The sequence below is a fragment of the Plodia interpunctella genome, chromosome 18 (assembly GCF_027563975.2).
Source record: "Plodia interpunctella isolate USDA-ARS_2022_Savannah chromosome 18, ilPloInte3.2, whole genome shotgun sequence".
In the NCBI taxonomy this organism is placed as follows: Eukaryota; Metazoa; Arthropoda; class Insecta; order Lepidoptera; family Pyralidae; genus Plodia; species Plodia interpunctella.
Genome location: NC_071311.1, coordinates 8,130,643 through 8,151,959, shown reverse-complemented (window position 1 = coordinate 8,151,959; position 21,317 = coordinate 8,130,643). Strand labels below are relative to the sequence as shown.

Genomic DNA, 21,317 nt, shown 5'->3' with positions numbered 1-21,317 from the left:
GACGAGGTTTTTTCAATACAACATAATGATTTAGTCTAATTCCTCACGTTTGTCACCAATTACACACGCAGCAATAGAAATGTCAAGGACGATTAATCTTCATAATATCCACCCAACAATAAAATGACGAAACAAAATAAACACTCTTAATAACTTGTTTAGGTTTGACAGCAACAATTAGCTTTTGTCACGGCGTATGTCCGTCTGTCACGTCTACACGTGCTCATAAATAGTTATTAGAGGCTAATTTTGTGGTATAAATATCATTTTTTGATTGGTGAAGACACACATCTCAACTTTATCCCGAAGAGTATACATCTATAGAGATGAAGTCGTTTTTGGTGTGTATTTTTATATTGTGTTCAGAAATGTAAAGTGTAATAATAGAAGTGTTAAAAATTGTAGTGATAAGTGAAAGTGTTGTTAAAGTTAACTTTATATTTCCTTTGCAGTTATTCCTGTGCCTGGCAGCAGCTGATAAGTTGGATAGGACGTATTTGCCTCCACCTGGATCTAAGTTCTCCGGTGGAATAGATGGTGATATTCAAACTCCCTTTGAAACACCAAAAGAAACCTATTCCACTACAACACGTCCTGATATTTATAACAATGGTGCAATTACCCCTGAAGATACTAAAATAGATATTGGAATAAACCGAATACCCATAAGACCGGGGTCTTCAGGAAATATTATCACACCTGTTGGCCAAACACCGTCTGATTATTATCAGAGTACCTATAAAGCCCCAACGACGACTACATCTTACGCTTTCACAACGACAACGACGCATCCTCCCCATGAAGCATATGAAACCACTACTGGGCATATTAACCCAATAACTGGTCTTCCAACAACTGTGTACAACTTTCCCACAACAGTTCCCAACTTTATTAGTCCCCACGGTTCTTATCAAGAAAACCAGCAAACACCGTTTCAACAGACCCAACAACCTGGTCGTAGGCCAGCATATGGACAACATTATCCTGCCACTTCAACTTTAGCCCCAAATTTCCAATTTGTAGAACAAAACCGACGTGGTTTCGTTCAAGGCCAAGATCAAAATCTAAGTCAACGTCCGGGTTTTGCACCAGGACTAACTCAAGTACCCGGTACCTTAGCTGGAGCTGATTTATCTCAATCCACTTTACCCCAAGGTAATAACTTCAATTCGATTGAAAATCATCGCCCAGATTTTCAACCAGGATCTATTCAAAGACCTGGCTTTTCACAAAGTGAAGATTTATCTCAATATCAAGGAAGCAAATACCCAGCTAACGTGCCTAACATGGGACAACAGAACAATCTAGTCCCAAGTACTTTTGCACCAAGTACTACTCCTGGCACTATTCAATATGGCGGGGATCTTGATCAAGGAATTATTGCCAATCAAAATATTCCATTTTCTCAAAGACCGAATCTTTCTAGGCCTGTTACTAATATACCTTATTATCCTGGTCAAAATCAATCTGGATATAACGTAACTCCAGGTCAACAACAAGTTCTACACCAAAGTCCTTATGGACAACCTCAATATGGATCTAATCAAGTCACATCAGCTCCCTCACAATATCCTGTATCTCAATTAGATGAATTGGGAAGGCCTATAGCTTATAAACCTATATCAACAATCTCACCTTCTTCATTCATCCCAGGCACAAATCAAAACTTTGGCACTACTCCTGGATCTCAAGCGTCTGCTACCACGGTTTATCCTACTGGATCTTATCCATCTATTCCCATAAATTCTGTAACTGGAAGTCAAGTAGTATCATCAGGTCTTATTTCTCATCCAGAAAGGCCACAAGCAGATTCTGACAGAAATGCTGTCATTCTTAATTATGAAAATGTAATCACTCCAGAAGGTTTCGCTTACAGTTTTGACACATCTAATGGTATTCATGCTGATGAGAGCGGCACAGCTGTAGATGGCGTTAAAGCTAAGGGTAGTTACTCCTACATAGGAGATGACGGAAAGTTGTACAGCGTAGTCTATACAGCTGATGAAAATGGTTTCGTACCACATGGTGACCATTTACCGACATCACCACCCATTCCTGAGGCCATCAAAAAAGTAATTGAACAAGCAAAGAAGGACCAGGAAGATGGCATTTCTGATAATGGTAAGATTTATTAGTTTTTTATATATTCAATCTACATATTGTATTTTTCATATAGAAATATCAGACCTGGCAATGTAATGTTGGTAAATAAAATTAAATAATAGCTGTGCAATTATTTAAAGCAACATCAGAAATTGATAACAATATGAAAAAATAGAATATTAAAAATAAATCTCTTTTGTCTTCTAAATAAAAAAAAAATTCATAATTAAAAAAGACAATTGTATATTTCAGGAACTTATGATGAAGATAAGTATGGACATATGAAATATCATGGTAAAAAGCCACAACGGCCAAACCGAATAAATATTGATAGCAAAGTCCCAGAGAGCTACGATAACAAATATACTCAGAATAATCGGCGAAAGCAAAGACCTCAGAGTGGCGACAAAATTCCAGCATTTTCAAACCAAAATGACTACGAGGACTTTGAAAATGGTCAAAATCAAGATAGAGAAAGTCCTATTAATTTGGATCAAAAACAGAAGTTCACAAATGAAAAAACACTATCAAACCGGCCAGGAAAAACCTCGGAAGAAAATAACGAGGAATATGATACTCAGATCAAAGACGAAAAAAATAATGAAGGATCACGTCGTCCAATAAACAGACCTAAGGACGATAGGCGGCAGTTTGGAGGTCAGTTTTCTGTCCAACGACCGGATCAATATTTTAGCAATGACAAAAATAATCTAAGCCCCGATCAAGGAAGTGTTTTGAAGGAAAATTATCCAGATTACAATCAAACTATACAAAAGTATTACATTGACGCGGACAGAAGAAAACCATCCATAAACAGATTAATGCATCAACTTGGAGATAAATTAGACAATACACACGATTACATAGATGATCTAGGTAGTCATGACAATTATAATAGCCCAACTGAGATACCATCAGACTACAGAAATGATGGACAAAAAGAACTAACTCAAGCTGAAATATCTACTCGAAGACCATCTCAATCCTCAAAATACAACAATAGAGTTACCTCTACTCCTGGCCGTTATAAAGAGAGATATGGAAATAGGCTACACCCTATAAATGCCACTACCACACCTTATGATCAATCAAATATTTACAACTATCAAGAAACAAAAAGGCTTGGCGATATAGATCAATATTTACCTGGAAATACATCTAATCAGCGAGTATCTAGCTCAACAAGTTCACCAATTTCTAGCCAATATATAGGGTCTCCAATTGTAGTAATGCAAAAAGAAATAGAAGATCATGCGGGACCAGGTTACCACCCAGCGGCCAACAGACCGTCTTTAAATATTCCATTTACAGAGACAGATAATTTTGATTCAACTATTCCTCAATTAACTGACACTGGTAAAGCTAACGGCCCTAACTTGGTGTATAAATACGATTCCATTAAAGGAAGGCCACAGACACCTACTTCATCTGTACCTAAGCAAGATAATGAGTACTATGGCAGTCGAATTGATGAACCAGGTGTAACTGGAGTTCATAATATAAATCATCCTATTCCTGGTCGAATCCCTACTGAAGCCAATAGATACACAACTATCGCTACAAAAAAGAAAGAAGAAGGCTATCAATATTTACCTCCTCAGAGGAAATTTGAACACGCCTCGCAGCGCCCACAAAACTATGACACAACTTCTGTTAGACCATCAAAGAATAGAACTTATTTCACTAAAGAAGAAGTTCCTAAACCATTTACAACACCTGATGCTTCTCGAGATGAAAATGCACAATATGATGATTTAGAATACACGCATGACATTAATAAAGATAACACACCTCATAGCGGTAGTGTTCAATCAAATCTGCAGCTTACCACTCCATCTTTACATTCATATGAAGAGAATAATAAATATGGTCCTGTAAACTATAATGTTATTGGTCAGCGAAGACCATCGATTCTTGGCGGAAGAAATGAAGATGAAAATGACAAATTTACTACTATTGGTTCAACTCGTCGACCAACTTACCAGCAAACTCAAACAACGTCTAGACCACAGCAACAATATGGCCAGACTGTCTCCATTTATGACACTACTAAAGGAGCTCCCACAAGTACAGTGAGGCCGCAGGAAAGTGAACATTATTACGATAGAAATGGGAATGAAATTGTTTACAGGCCTTCTCCTTCTAGGCCATCTCAGACCGGTCAATTCGAAGTCACGCAGCCCACTACTCTAGAACCTGTAAGACAAAATATAGATGGATTTGTAGGAGGAAATGATCAATCTCCAGTCCAAAGATTCTTCCCTACAACAACTAAAGCACCTGCTCAGATACCTGTAGGCTATAACGGTAAACATGTTTACGAACAAATGCCATCTCAACCACCGTATCAAACTACCTACAGACCAATGTTATCCGTCACTTCAGGAGTAGATTCAGATGAAGTAACAGGTACAACGGTAAGACCTGATAAGATTCCTTTCAGAGGACCAGGATATTCACAAAGTCAAATTCCAAGTACAACTTACAGACCAGCATATTTCCCAAGCAATACTGCTACTGAAAAACAAATAATTGTAGATAAATTCGGCCGACCTGTACCACATTCTGGGTTAGTAAATCAGCAAGGTAGTGCTAGCTATAGACCGTCTTCTATTCCCAACAATACTGTGACTGAAAAACAAATCACTGTTGACAAATTTGGCAGACCTATACCACCCTCTGACATTATAGGAAGTCAGCCAGCAGTTCCTAGTAGTACTAGTACCTATAGACCTTCTTTCATCTCCGGCAATACTGTTACTGAAAAGAAAATTACTGTTGACAAATTTGGACGACCCTCTGAGGTAATAAACCAGCAAGAATATAAACCAGGATTTTCTGATGTTATAGAAAATGTTGGTCCTTCTAGTCAGGGCTCGTTAACACCTGAAGGAGAATTAAAACCAAGTGTAGATATGTATGGAAGACCATTAAGGCCCAGTGTCACGACAACAGAGAAGGTTATCGGAGAAAACTTCAGTGGACCTAAACAAGCGCAGAGATTTGATCCCGAGCGCGGCTATTATTATTAATAGGAAAATTGAAATAATTTATTTTAGTTAATATGTATATTATTGGAGCAAAAATAAAAAGACAATAAATAAGAATATCATCAAGAAATTTCATCTTTTATTTTCCATGACGTAATATTAGACATTTTGTTTTCTTACATTTAGGTATGGTGCCATTTAAATTAGAAAAATATTTGTTCAAATATGAACTGTCACTTGGAATGGTAAAACATTCAATCATATTCGTATTGAAACATGTAGAAAAATATAAAAGATTTCATTATATAAAGTTAGTCACAAACATGTCATTCGGATTTCTTCATTCTCATACAAACTTTCACTTTTAATTGTCTTTCAAATTATCGTCTTTTGGGGGTTATAATAGAACAAACAATATACCTAAATACCCACTTAACAATAATTATATGGAACTGTGAAGTAAATATATATGAAACGTAACAATTTTTTCAATGATAACAACCAAAAAATAGTAGAATTTAAAGTATTATTAACGTAAAATCTTAAATTAAAATAAAATTTACTTATAATGTTTTTTGCTTATTGCTATAATTTGTAAAATAAATTACAATTTTATTAACTGTACTTCACTTGGTGGCGCATTGGTAAAGTGCTTGCCTCTGGAATCGTGATGTCCCTGGTTCGATCCCCGGTCGGGTTTTTCGGAATTTCACATTCACCTTTTGACGCTATTTGTAATTTTTCTATTTCATACCTAATCTAAAGAAATGCTGCTTATTTTCAAGCTACATGTTACATTCAGTTACACGTGACTCACATTTCAAATTACAAGCGATTCCTACAATAATTGGGAAGTCATTGCCAACACTATATCAACTTTCCTAGACCAAATACTAAGCCATCATTATTTAGTCACAATCTAGTTCTTGCCAGCTATATACTTTACAAACATCGACCCCAACTGACAAATATCCTGCTCCTTCAAAATATGAAAAAATACATACGAGTACCTATCCATGAGCTCTGTTCATATGTGATATTCGGGTACTCGTGCGTGTACTGGGGCAACGGGACCGCTGAGAAGCCCTGGCAGAAGCCCACTGATATGTTGATAGACTGCGCGGCCAGCGCTGCCAATACCTGCAACCAATTTATGATAACCTGGTAGACAGACCACATAAGCAGTTTCGCTTCACATACAAAAGTCTCACCATTGGACAGATATTTCTTCTAAATAAGTGATCCTCCGTGATGGTACGGACGGGTCATATTACGCACATATTCTGAACCGCATTTGTTTATTAGAGACATGGCCCACTGCTCAGTCGCGCTCCGTCGCTTTGACGATCGTTTTTGAATTTTATGGAAATTCGACGTACGACAACGCACGTCAATACAACGGAGCTGCAACGTGCTACGTCGACGCAACGGATAATTTCGTAACTATTATAGCCGCACAATGCCATCTGAACACAATGTGTGTTACTAAACTAAACTTCCACCTCTAACTAAACACCATTACAGCCTGCAAAGCTTTTCTAATCACGATTTATGTTAGTTACATTTTAATTCACATTTGCGTCAATAGATGCCGCCGTATCTACAAGTTTACATTGCATTTTTGCATTGTCATGTAAACTGAAACGACGACTGAAAGACAATCAACAGGTGAACTAAACGCTTGTAAAAATATGGACAACAATATTTTGCAAACAATAAAATATGTTAGATAAAAAATAACGTAATATTATGATTATGTGCTTACTGGTTAACTGGAAATATCTCTTCATGTAATAAGTTCCTGTTACCTTAAAGTTAATCTTCAATTTCTAACTTTTGCATTTATTATGTCCAATAAAGTTATGTCATACAAACAAATTTCTCTCTCATCTGAGCGTTTTTCCGGTTTCTTCCTCACCCGTTGAGCGTTGGAGCCCACGATCCGCTTTCCTACTTTTTCATTACCATTTCGCATGATCGTCGGCATCACTAGTTGTCAGACCATTGGCACGCATATTATCCATTGCTTCGAACAAACAAATGTATCTATAAATAAATAAATAAATAAATATGTCAGGACAAATCCACACAGCTTGAGTTAGCCCCAAAGTAAGTTCGAGACTTGTGTTATGGGATACTAACTCAACGATACTATATTTTATAACAAATACATATATAGATAAACATCCAAGACCCGGGGCAATCAGAAAAAGATCATTTTCCATCATGACCCGACCGGGGATCGAAACCGGGAGCTCTCGGTTCAGTGGCAAGAACTTTACCACTGCGCCACCGAGGTCGTCAAAAAAATCTAAATAAAATCTATGTAAAATTGTAATATACTTACCAATTTCATTGGTAGATCTGTATGCAAATGTTATAGCGGCGAATTTACAACGATTTTGCATAGCTTGATGTGCTGTTGACTGTACATAGTAAGACATTCTTAACACATAGCGTCCATTAAAATTATTTCATTCATTAGTTAGCTTTGGGCAGCCAATCAAATCACGACACTAACAAATTGACGTTGTCATTAAATTATGAGACCTTGACTTTGACAGTGCCATAGGATGATAACCCAGAACCCCATGACCCAAAGCCATTAAGGCCAAAAAAAGATAAACTCACAAAAAAAGGTCATTAGTTTGATCAGTCAGTGAACATTAAAAATGTTGTTTCAGAAATAATTTATTTTTTTATACAAGATAACTGACAAAATTTGACGTATAAGCTTTACGTGTACAGTTAACAGCAACATCAAGTTACCTGACATGAACGTCTAATAGCGACGAGTTTGCAATGAATTTGGTTAGGTTCATGTTCTGTTACCAGTGAATTTTATTGTAAGTAAAAAAAATATTATTTTATTCACTTTTTGTATATTTTATTACAATGCTCTCTAAATGTAAATAATATTTAGATCAAAAATAATCGTTCAATAATTCAAAAGTTATGTTTGATATCATTCAAACATTCGAAATTCAAATTCAAGAATTCGACGATTTTTCAAATTTCCGAATAATAAAAAAAACTTGAACACACATTATTAATTTATTTTAAATATCGAAAAAATTAAACGATGTAGTTATTACAATGTTTCGTAAGAAAAAACCAAGGATACACAGGTCATAATTTTGACGCGATGTTAATTTGTTATAGTGACGTGATAAATTTCTTTTGCTACAGAAATTGTATTGCTACATTTTTTTTTTATAAATAATTAAAGTTACATATTGCGTGTAACGATTTGAGCGAATAGGTATAATTTATTTAATACCGAGACTTGGCCGCATCGCATTCTACAGCCAGAGAGTTCCATTTTCAAATTAAATAAACATTCTTAAGGTATTTTCATAAACGCATTTACGGATACTATCCCTACATATTGCGTGTAGATTTGAGCAAATAGGTATAATTTATTTAATACCGAGACTTGGCCGCATCACATTCTATAGCCAGAGAGTTACATTTTCAAATTAAATAAACATTCTTAAGGTATTTTCATAAACGCATTTACGGATACTATCCCTACCTCTATCCAACTCTGTTTCTACTTGGTGTATTAGGTCTTAATTCTCTAAGAGCTCGTAGGGATCATTATCAATTAGTAATGTGTTTGAAAATACTCCGAGGTAATATCGATGCGACTGAACTTCATAATGAGTTATGTCTGTTGTATGCACCTAATAGAAGCCTTTTACAACGCAAATGTCAACCACGAAAACTGTTCGCAACACCTCATACACGTACTGTATCCCATGCACAGTCTCCGCTGTGCCGCATGCCAGCGGATCTCAACGCGTTCCTGAACCAGGAATCTGAGTGTGATGTGTTCGTGGATGGATGGCAGACGCTTGTCAGGAATTGTTTGCAGTTTTGTGAGATTGACGAATGTGAGTCGACGTGTTTAGGATGATAATATTGTGTTTCTCTAAGAAATTTTAACTATTAAAACTAAATACTTTAAAAGGATACATATTGTGTACCGTTGTATTTAGCTAAATAAATAAATGTTTTTTTTTTTTTAATATTATTTATGTAGTGTCCAGTACCTAATTCTCAACAAACCTAGATCGTTTCTCCCACGACTCAGCAATTCCAATCACGCGAGCTAACAAAAAAAAAAACTTAATTTCAAAATTAAAGTCAAACTTACATTAACAAATTTTTAGAGTAAAAAAAAGGAACAAAAAATCTCTGGCAAAGATTATATGTAATTTAATAATGTTTGGTTATTCCAGTGTTGTCTGTGGGTAAGATAGAAACCAACTTTGACCTTGCTGTCAGGTCTGTTTACTTGGTAGCCGTATCTGTTAAAACCTAATATTCTGACTTACGCAAATTGTTTCTATGAAAAAGGTTTTGCACCCATACACTTAACTTATTTGACTATTTTATACTGTATTCAGCTTCGTCAGCGTGGAATAATTACTTCTGAAAGCATAATTCTTTTTTGTGGTCAAAATCTTTACGCCAGATTACTAATTTCTAGGACCAATATTTATGTGTGATAGCCACTTGAGTTTTCTTTGGTCGTCTTTTCAACATGGTTTTTTATAGATTTTTGAAAAATATAAAGTATGTTTCTGGGGTCTTAAAACACATGCATATTACCTTCGTCATAATCGGTGCAGCAGTTTAACCATTAAAGCGTAACAGATAGACAGACTTTTTCGTTCATAATTATTATGTATGTAGTAGGAAAATTGAAGTTATATTATATGTATATCGCGTTTTTGTCTGTCACTCTCACTCTCTAATCTATACTATTATTTCAAGTAGGTTAGCGTTTTTAGCGTTTGTGAGTTTGTATGTTTGAGGCGGGTAATCTCCGAAACTACCGAACCGATTTCAAAAATCCTTCACCATTAGAAAGGTACATTATCCAAGATTGCTATAGCCTATATTTTATCTCAAAATTCCCACGAGAGCGAAACCCCGGGCAACATCTAGTACTCACATATGTTATTTTAAAAGTTTTGGATTGTATATGGGGCAAAGCTCGCCGAATACAAAAAAAAGCATCCGCCACGTACAAAAATTAACGCTAAATTTTGAAGATAAGGCCGTGCTTTTAGAGCCGGAGGCCTGCCTGACGTGAACCCTCCTTTGTAATGCTATTATTGCCTTTCGGCTACTTAGCTTATGTATCCCACGACGCTTGAAATGACCCTATCCTATAGAGCTACTACACTGTAATTTTTTTAAATATTCACCCGCCTGTTTGTTTATATGGGTGCGGCACCTAACAATCCACTCTTGCAAATTTAATTAAAGTGATTAGGTTCTGTAATATAATATGCATCAAATATATAATCATGAACTTTTGAACCAATTAATAATATCAGTTTTAACAAGTGAAGCAACTCGACTTATTGGGCAATTAAAATCAATTTATATTCTAATAGATACAGCCAGAGGCTTCTCCTGCATTAAAATTATTATATAATTAATTATATATACCAAACCTATGTGTTTCCTGAATAGATGTAGGCGCGTTTAATTATGTTTTCCGGTAGCCCATATATGTTTATTGAACTCATTTAATGACACGAATCTGGCAGATATATATTTAATATTTTTAGTGCAAACAACTAAGACGTGTTTCTGAGATTTATACTTACAAACTTATTATCTTTATTGTGTACGTACATTGTTATATTACTGATAAAAATTATACATAAATTTATATTTAAAAAATGGTAAGCCCTTCAGGCATAATGGGGACCAACACTGTTTGAATGAGTTTCTTTCGGCATTTCTTTTCAGCAGTGGTTGTTCCGAAATGCTAGTAGCTTTGGTAAACATAATTTAATTTAGAATATGACGTGAAAAGTGCCTGTGAAGGCCTAATTTCTGAATAAATGATTTGATTTTGATTACGTAGGTACCTACCTGTCTAGGTTGTTATTATATCTTAATAAAATGATTTATTATTTCAACAAAACTTGGACCAACGCATTCGATGAAAAGAATGCTTTCTCTAATACAATTTTACCGATTTATGACTAAAACAGAATTTAATTCAAACTAGCGTAAACACGCGGCTTCACCCGCATGAATTTCGTATGAGAATTAATTAATTTCCGCAATTTAAGGTTTATGGCGTTCATCGTACTCGTAGATATATAAGTGAAATTTTAAGAATATTGTTTAACGAGTTAAAGCGTGAAGAGGTAACAAACAAATTTACTTTCGCAATTATAATTGAGCGAGCTCTCCGTTTCAGCATGGCCAAAAGTACTTTCGTATGTCTGTGTGTTCACCTCTAGAGGTCGCATTGCTCAACCGATTCCCGTGAAATTTTGGGAGCAGGTTCGAAAAACATATGAAAATCGATTGTCGAGCCATTGTTTGGAAATTTTTGAAAATGGCGGAGTTGGCACAAATGGCCTAAGCGCCTTTGGAATTGATGGATCTTACGATTATTTATTTTTTTGTGTTTGTAGTGACAACGAAATAACAAAGGAATTTAATTTTCTTTTATCACATACACATAGACATAATAGACGGATATTTTCACTAGCGTTGTCAAAAGATAAATTATATATCCAGTTTGTTTACAAAGAGATAATGACTGATTGACTTGAGCGTCTAGAGTTCGAAACCCGCTGGAACGCTGGAACGCCATTTCGAAGTTTATTTTTTTCTTACATTCTACTTGAGGCAAAAATATTTTTTTTTTGTATGTATGTATGTTTGTTTGTTTGTTTGTAACGCGATAATTTTTGAACCGTTGGTCCGATTTTGATGATGAGTTTGAAAGGTATGTAGGATATACAAATGGAATTGTTAAGTTCGTGGGGCAACAAAATCAGTTAAGCTGTTTTTGAAATATTCACAATTTTGTAAAAAAAAAATATTGTGTTCGCGAGGTGAGTTTGTATGTTTGAGGCGGGTAATCTCCGAAGCTACCAAACCGAGTTCCAATATTCTTTCACCATTAGAATTCTACATTATCAGAGATTGCTATAAGCATATATTTGTTTTGAAATAAATTAGTTTTCAGCAATATCAATGAATACTTATAGAGTAATTTAAAAAAAAGCGCTACCGAAAATTTTTACGTCCGTGCGCCGGACCTAATGTTGATTTTACATGCATATAATGTAATACAAAAATATACTATCAAAATTTATTGTATTCGCGAGGTCAACGTTCGCGACGAACTACTAGAAATAGTATTAGGATCTCACATCACTACATAATATAAACCAAAGTCGCTTCCCTGTGTCAGTCTCTATTATGTACCTATAGATCTTCAAAACTACGGCACAGAATAAGTATAGTGTGATGAGAAACGCACAGGCTAGTGTCTAAGTAAAATAGAATTTGATTTTAATAAATAGCCAACTAATACCACGCCATTGAAAATTGCCTTGATCTAAATGGTGTTGATTTTTATAAATACTAGTTCAAAAGGTAACAATACCTTACAACTCGGAATCGATAGGTGAAGGCCACTTGTCCGGACAATTCTTTCAACTGCTATTGTTACGCGTAACAAAAGGGTTAATGACGATGAATGCATCTGATTATATCATTGACAAGGTAAAAATACTAAAATGTATAACTATACATTGTTAAATAATATTAAGTAAAAAAAAAAAGACAAAGTGTCCGATCACGTGTTCTCTTCATAGTCGTATTCCTCATGGCTGAGGGTCGTGGTCACTACGTGGAGTGTAACACACACATAACGACTTTCTTGGTACTATTAATGAATGATTTGCCATTGCCTTCTCCATTTCACACACAAGTTGATAATCAACCAGAGTGCAGGTTTCCTTACGATGTTTTCCTTCACCGGACGCAAGTGGTGGACGATGAAAACGATCGTGTGGCACGAGTAGGATTGGAACCAGGGACCTTTCGGTTCACAGGTGGGCGTCTTAAACATAACCACTGGTAGTTTACGTGTAGATGATCTAAAACTTCTCGAAATGTGCATACTGCCAATTTGGAGTTACGGTGCGTAGATATGGTATTTTACTGAAGCTAAAAAGTCCAGACATCAGGTCTCCCAGAAACCCAAGGAGCAAAGTGTTTTGGGCTTACTAGATCTAAGCCCAAAACACTTTGGGAAAAGTAAGGAATATCTACTGTGTTATAAAGTGACAGATGTATATGTGCAAAAACTGACAGATTGAAATGGGACTGGTCGGGATACGTTTGTGGCCAGAAAGGTGAGTATAATCGGAATGTAATCTGCTACCGTACGGATACCGGTCGGCTGCAGAAGAAGAACTAGACCGAGAGGTGGCGGGATGATATCGACAATTTTCTACCAAAATTGCCAGAGTTTACAATAGAAAAAGACGAGTGTGAGGAATAGAGGAGACCTTGGCGCAGCAATGGGACACGACATCGCCAAGGCAGATAAAAAAACCACCTACATAAAATTAAATTGTTAAAGTATGACGCTTTATGATAGCGAATGCAACCGGTAAAATACTTTATAGTAATAGAGTGATATATAGACATACATAATAATAATAGGGAGAGAGAAAGAGAGAGACTGAAAAAAATCATGTTTTACAAGCCTTTATTTAACATACCCTATGTTAAATAAAGGCTTGTAAAACATGATTTTTTTCAAGCGATTTTTAAAACGTTGACTGTTGCAAATTCCTGATGCTTGTACACTTTCCTAAGAACGAAATCACGCAGCGTATTCCAGTACTCGAAGTGTAAGGAGAATACAAAAAAAATTCACACACAAGTTAATTCGCTTATATTCGCGTTCAGGGCGTGACGCCGCGAATTTCAACAATTCCTAATTTCCGTCTGTGATTTTATAACCAGCCATCCGCCTAACGTCAACCCTCCTTGGTCAGCACGCACATATAATAATTATTATGTACATAATCTGTATCTACATGTCCTGTCAGCATGATATTTGAGTCCATCAATGAGAGACTGGCATGCGACGATTATGCCTGAGGTCTTAGGGTCACGATAATGTTCTAGTGAACTACAATGCTTAGTTATATAACAACCTTGATATTTTGGCTGTATTCATACCCTAATGTGCAGCGTTTTTATCTGATCGCGTCATTAGATTTTTGAGGCGTTGTGAATGCGAAAGTAATGTCAAACATTTGTGTTGTAAACAAAAGATTACCTATCTTAAATTGCAGTGGTAAAAATATAATAACTGAATATTAAATTCATAATTTAAATCTTCGAAGATTACCATACAGCTGAACACACATTTATCAAACATAACTAAAATCACTCTCAATTAAATTCTCTTTCAAATAAAAAATAAAACTAGATCAAAATCGGTTCAACCGTTTGGCTGTTACGATGACACGGACAGACATAGAGAACGAACTTCCTGGGCAATATTCATGGATTGGTTTCCTATCGCATTAATATTTGATGATCTCCGTGGTTGTGGTAATGGTCATCACGCCGGTCTCCTACACTGGAGGTCCCAGGTTCTAACCCCGGTCAGGTCAAGATGGAAAATGAACTTTTTCAGATTGATCAGGGTCTTGGATATTTACATATAGCTGTATATGTTAAAGATTTATATATATGTGTTCTGGAATACTTATCCAGAGCACAATTTCGAACTTACTCAATCTGTGTGATTTGTCCCTATATATTTTTTATATTATTTATTTATTTCACTATCTTGTAACTATGACATATGGATGTCCACGTTAAACAATTAATCTTAGATTTTTTATTAATTGTATATTTACGAAAACTTAAGTGTAGCTTTCCTTTCCATGTTATCCTTCGAAAAGATCTAAGTTGAATATAAACATGAGTCAGATTAGTATACTAATTGCGGAGCCTGGCAGCCGACGCTTAATGGCTGAGGAAGAAATCTAAAACAAGCTCACATGAGAGAGGAATTAGTATACAAACTCATATGGCACGAGTAAGATTCGAACCTGGAATTTTTAAATGCAAAGGCGTCTACGACCGCTTTAACATCGACGAAAAATTATTTACTTTAAATCATTACAAAACCTAAAGTTACGAACAAAGAACTATAAACCAAACATGAGTCAAACTACAGAACTGAGCCAAATTAATCATTCATTTCGAAACACAAACAATACAATGGTTCCTCTAAATCAGTAGTCAATTTGCTCATAACATTGACTGTTAATAAAACTAATGTTCTTATCTATAATCTTTCACTTAGTTGCAAAAGGAAGACACAATACAAGACTAAGCGCACGAATTTACGCAAGTAATAATTCCAAGTATTTTCTGTAACGTAATAGGTCGTGCAGATGGGTTATTATCGCCCAAGGAAGGATTTTGCAGTTGAGCGAATTTATTCTGCAATGGTATGTTAAATATCATCCTTCCTACACTTATCCTCCTATACATATATAATATTAGTAAATATTATAAATGAAAAAGTTTGCGAGGATGTGTGAGTGTGTTTGTTATTCTTTCACGTTAAATCTACTGGAAAGATTTTATAACCTGGAATAACAGATAAGGTACTTTTTATCTCGAAATTCAATGGGAGCGAAGCCCCGGGGCACAGCTAGTATTATAAATGCGAATGTATGTGAGAATGTATGTGAGTATAATTATTATGTGACTATTTCACGCGAAATCTACTGGACCGATGATTAAGAAATATGGTACTAGGGTAGAATATAACATGGAATAACAAATAGGGTACTTTTTATGCAGAAATTCCAAAGGTGAAAGCCCCTGTCGAGTTTGTTTGCGTTTAACTCGAAGACTACTCCACAGATTTTCATACGCTTTTAACCAATGGATAGTGTGGTCACTGAGGAAGGCTTAGATGTATAATTTATTATGTTTTTCAATTTATTAGATAGGACAAGCCGCTAATACTAAAATAATGTGTAAATATTTGTTAACAAGACATAATATAATGTCACTTTATTTGATTAATTCGGCCGAACTGGCGTGGTCTCGATAGCTCAGTGGTCAAGAGCACTGTCCCGGATAGACATAGGCGCGGGTTCAATTCCCGCTCGATTACAGAATTGTTTCATCTCATTATTATTTTCAAAAATAAGTTAAAAAGCATGTGTGACATGTATAACAAATCCATTTAATTCACTTAATTTATAAATGCGGTGTAAATATTAGAGTTTGTGTCATATTTTATTGTGTTTCTCTACAAAACTTATATTTTCTTCCCTTCGACCCTGGAGATAATAAAACAATTGAACAACAATAGTCTGGCAATCCGATCGGGAAGCGCTCGCAATCCGATCGGGAAGCGCTCGCAATCCGATCGGGTAGCGCGGCAACTGAAAGAATACATTACTATTATTATTTTTATCATTTTGTCTACATCATAATTTTCTAAGTCAACTTGATTTACTTCCAAAGTATATGGTCTACAAAAGAAGCAAGTCTGCCTCGCCGTAATAGACGAACAAACCGTTCGATCCTGGCTATTTCGCCACGCTATGTAGATCATTGATGTCGAGCACAATAATAATAACTCGGCACTTGTCTAGAATTTCAACAAGTTTTCATAATTCTCTGTTCACAAGAGGTTGTCACTCGCGGTCGAATTCGAGCCTGTTACCCAGTGAAGCGATCAACGTTAATCTATACTATTATTACAAAGAGGTAAGCGTTGGTGAGTTTGTATGTTTGAGGCGGATAATCTCCGAAAGTACTGATCCGATTTCGAAATTCTTTCACCATTAGAAGGGCACATTATCCTAGATTGCTATATGCTATATTCTATCTCAAAATTCTTACATGAGCGAAGCCCTGGGCAATATCTAAGAATTAATATTTTTTGTAGATTCGGCAGTGATTTTACAACCGGACGTATACCTGGCGTCAACTCTCTTTAGGAATGCTTTTGTCGCTTATCAGTTGTCAAGGCTAAGTGTCGCTTAGTCCTCTCATTAGACATCTAAGGTGGCTAATGCCGGGATGTTCTTATCCCCTCTAGAATGGAACCAGACAGTTGGACACAGAACTATGAGGGCAAAGCTTCAGCCGGGGAGGACGTCCCCGCCTAATATATTTATTTTATCTATGACCACAATACTAGGCACGTCCCGCCCGCGAACCTCACGCGCGGCGGCCAATGGCTATTGAACGCGATAATCTAAAATTTGATTCCTGCGCGCGCACTACTAATCTAGTTTTTTCATATTGCACTCCTGTCATTCTATTCTACTCTAATCTATAAATGTGTGTTAACAAGCAAAAATATAATTAGGTATCTAATTTTTAACTTTAGTATTTTATCTAGAAGTTCCGTAATGAACAATTGACGACCATGTTAATGTTTAGGGTTTAAACTCTTCATAAAAGAAAAAAGAAGTTCAAAGTGATTATCCAGACTTAGACTTATTCCAAGGAAATGCTAGAAGATACAACATCATTAACTATACAGATCACCACCGTTAAGGCTCTCTTTCGATTACATCAACCTATAAGGATCTTGGGACTTCATTGATGTGCGTGTGGACTGAGGGCCCACTACTCGAAATTCTATTAAATTATGCTTGGGATTTAGTGAACATTCCAAAAGAATTTTGAAAGTTGAAATTAGATTTTGTGAAAGCCAAATAAGCGAGTTACAATGTTTTACGAAAGGCCCTCAGTCCTCATAGTGTGGTCTGAGGGCCCACCTGTATCTCAAAAACTATACATGCAACAGATAAAGATTTTACCCCAAAGTCTAAGGTTTTGCATAACAACATTTGTGAAAACAACATAATATTATCGTAACACTGTCCTATATTATACAATCTGATGGGTTATGAGCAAAATAGGAATAAAATAGAGGTTTAGAACAACGCAGTAAATTATTTTATTTTCACAGAGCAAATCTACATACATTGTTGGCGACCATTTCTGAGAGAGAGAGAGAGAAAAACTATTTATTTCTTCTTTACAACTGACAATGTCAGTAACATACAATGAGTATGAAGGTATTATATCTAGTTTAGTTTAAACACTCTAACATAATCTTCGTTTAAACTTGTAGATTCCATTTCAATAAGTACTTTATTTTTTAAAACATCTTGTACACTTGTACTAATTAATATTGGGATTTTTTGTGGTTATTTTTGATTGATTACATCCCTATATAGTATTAAACAAGGGTGCCTTTGGTCTCACTCTAAAAAGCCATTAAGTATACACCTAAAACACCTATGACAGAATAATTACGACACTAAAACCGTTATCAGCCGTGACGGGAGCCCTTCACAGCTAGGGCATGTTAAATGTTAGATTATTTCATTAGATCAGTACTTCTCAAAGTATATATATATATACGAGTATATATAGTATATTATAAGATTCATATTTGTCTTGTGTTGTATATATATATATATATATATATATACGAGTATATATAGTATATTATAAGATTCATATTTGTCATTGACATTTCTTTGATGACCTCCGTGGCCTAATGGTCGTCAAGCCTGCCGAACTGCTACATTGGAGGTCCCGAGTTCGATCTCCGGTCAGGTCAACATGGAAAATGATCTATTTCAGATTGACCTTGGTCTTGGATGTTTATCTATTGAAGTAAATGTTATATAATATAGTATCGTTGGGTTAGTATCCGAAACACCATGTTTCGAACATAACTGGGGCTAACTCAATATGCGTGGATTTGTCCCCATTTTATATTTGTATCTTTGAAGAAAATAAATAAATAAATAAATAAATATATACGGGACAAATCACACAGATTGAGCTAGCCCCAAAGTAATTTCGAGACTTGTGTTATGGGATACTAACTCAACGATATTATATTTTATAACAAATACATATATAGATAAACATCCAAGACCCGGGCCAATCAGAAAAAGATCATTTTCCATCATGACCCGACCGGGAATCGAACCCGGGACCTCTCGGTTCAGAGGCAAGCACTTTACCACTGCGCCATCAAGGTCGTCAAATACTCCAGTGAATTTGGTTACGCCCCTTATTCTTCCCCTGCGCTTTAGAAGTCGTATTAGTAGGGAAGCAATAGACATTGTTCAAGTAATTTTGTGACGTTGATAAAAGTTAAGTACCTATCTAATAAAAGTTGTATGTTGAAAAAAAATTATAACGCCAGATCCAGGTTGAAAATTGACTAGATGTCATCAAGGATGACTTGCGTCCACAGTGGAAGAGATAAATGGGAAAACAGACTTGGGATTCCATTGCTAACGTCTGAGGAAGACACCGCAAGAATGCTCAGATGAAATAGACCTTTTGTTGGGATAAATACTCGTATCTTGCATATACTGAGGAACCCGTATAGTAAAGAAGCTTCTGTTTTAAGTATATATCTGTTAGATTATAATGAGTACATATTATAGGGTACTCTATGAGACATGTCCCATTAATCTGTCGTGTTGTTATAAGATAGTCTACTGTTAAGATCCGTATCCCATTGATCAATGGTGTTCCGTTGCTTTCTATGGGTTTTGACACTATCTTACGTCGAATCTCTACACAGCGTTGTCGGTCAACGGATGCTAACGAGCGCTAAGGAGCTCAGCGAAGCAATGAGGCATGACTCTAAGTAAATCAAGCGTGGTCCACTCAGAGCGATCAAAGTAATGTGTCATTTAGATGTAACGTTTGGCGACAAATGTGTAAATTTAGTTAGTTGGGACGGGATCCCAACTGACAAAATGGACATATTTTAAACTTTGCCGGGGTAAAGTTTTAGAACCACTGCATTAGACAATAATAGCCTTAGGATGACTCGTGTCTATGATGTAGGTAGACCTGAAATACCGTGGCCAATCTAGATTTATAGGAGATTAAAATCATGATTTAGTTTAACATTCGTCGATGATATACTGCCGAAGACCAACATCATTGTATATTTGTTAAAATCTTTAAATTACGTATTGTTTATTTTATAATGTTACACGCGTGGGAATTTATTGAACTATTTAGAATATTTTTCAAACTTTAATTAATCCATACTTCTAAACTAGTACGAGTATTGCATGTGAAAGTTTGTTTTCCATTACTGGATAGAGGTAAATGCAAACTGGTGAGGCTTTTGATTGAGATAAAAGCAATTGTAACGATAGTATTGATAGTATTGATAGCCGGGTTGGCTATTACTATTGATAAAGAGCAATACTAATCGCTAGTCGATACTATCGATTAGTTCCACAATTGTTCGCAGTTCGATCCATCATAGTTCGATAACTGTTATGACGAGAAGACTTCAGGGCAATCTCTGAAAAGTTAGATTTGCTATCGATAGTATTGCTCTGCGATATTAGATAAACTATCGATACTCTCAGTAAAACATTTTTTTCAAGAGCATTTCCAAGGAGGTTTGACATCATATATGCGGCCGGTAAAAATACAGCTAAATCTTGACGGTAAATTTTTTCACGGTCACAGTCTTCGCAGCGTCACATCCCTGAATGAAACCGCGAACACACGCAAATGAGAAACAGATTCGATCGGATCCTTTCTCTTTCATCTTGCGTATCCCGGTTACTTCCTCAGCCGTTGAGCGTCGGAGCCCAGAGTCCGCTTTCCTACTTTTTCCTTTCCACTTCGCACGGTCGCTGGCATGCCTTGTTATTCAGGCTATTCAGACACTATAATCTAGATTATCGTAACAGAATCTCACTTGCATCAGCGTGCTCTTGACACACGACCTCGGAGGTAATGCGATGTGCATTAGAAATGACTAATGAATGTAATGACTTCATGTGTATTAGAGCGAATAATGTTACTCTTTAAGGAGGTCGTTGCTATGTGTTTTTTTATTATTAGTACATACGATTCGTCCCGGCTTTCCCGTATCTCCACATTCCCGAGACGTGAGCGATAAGTGGTAATGATACCAAGTAAATATAGCTCACAAATTTTATATAATATTATTACATAAGATATAATAAATAAATATATTAGGACAAATCACACAGATTGATCTAGTCCCTGAGCAAGTTCTAGACTTGTGTTATGGGATACTAACTCAACGATGATATATTTTATAACAAATACATATATAGATAAACATTCAAGACCCGGGCCAATCAGAAAAAGAACATTTTTCCATCATGACCCGACTGGGGATCGAACCCGGGACCTCTTGGTTCAGAGGCAAGCACTTTAGAGAGATATATATATATATATATCTAGTATGTTAGATAGTACAATGTAAAATAAAGTGAGACGTCTACCAATTTTCATCTCATTACATATAAAAGTTGCTATCTACCAACTACATCTCTATATATCTATATCTAC

General features: G+C 35.8%; 1 protein-coding gene across 1 annotated transcript; it reads left to right on the top strand.

Moving 5' to 3' along the window:
• Nucleotides 1-273: 273 nt before the first annotated feature.
• On the top strand, nucleotides 274-5,174 carry LOC128677560 (uncharacterized). Its single transcript, XM_053758502.1, has 3 exons — nucleotides 274-341; nucleotides 453-2,121; nucleotides 2,356-5,174. Exons 1-3 carry the CDS (start codon nucleotides 327-329, stop codon nucleotides 5,133-5,135), a joined length of 4,464 nt encoding a protein of 1,487 aa, XP_053614477.1. The 5' UTR covers nucleotides 274-326; the 3' UTR covers nucleotides 5,136-5,174.
• The last annotated feature ends 16,143 nt before the right edge of the window (nucleotides 5,175-21,317 follow it).

What these genes read in the sequence shown, in the direction of transcription:
- LOC128677560 (XM_053758502.1), top strand. An exon ending in AGATGGCATTTCTGATAATG is followed by an intron (nt 2,122 to 2,355) that starts GTAAGATTTATT and finishes TGTATATTTCAG; the next exon opens with GAACTTATGATGAAGATAAG.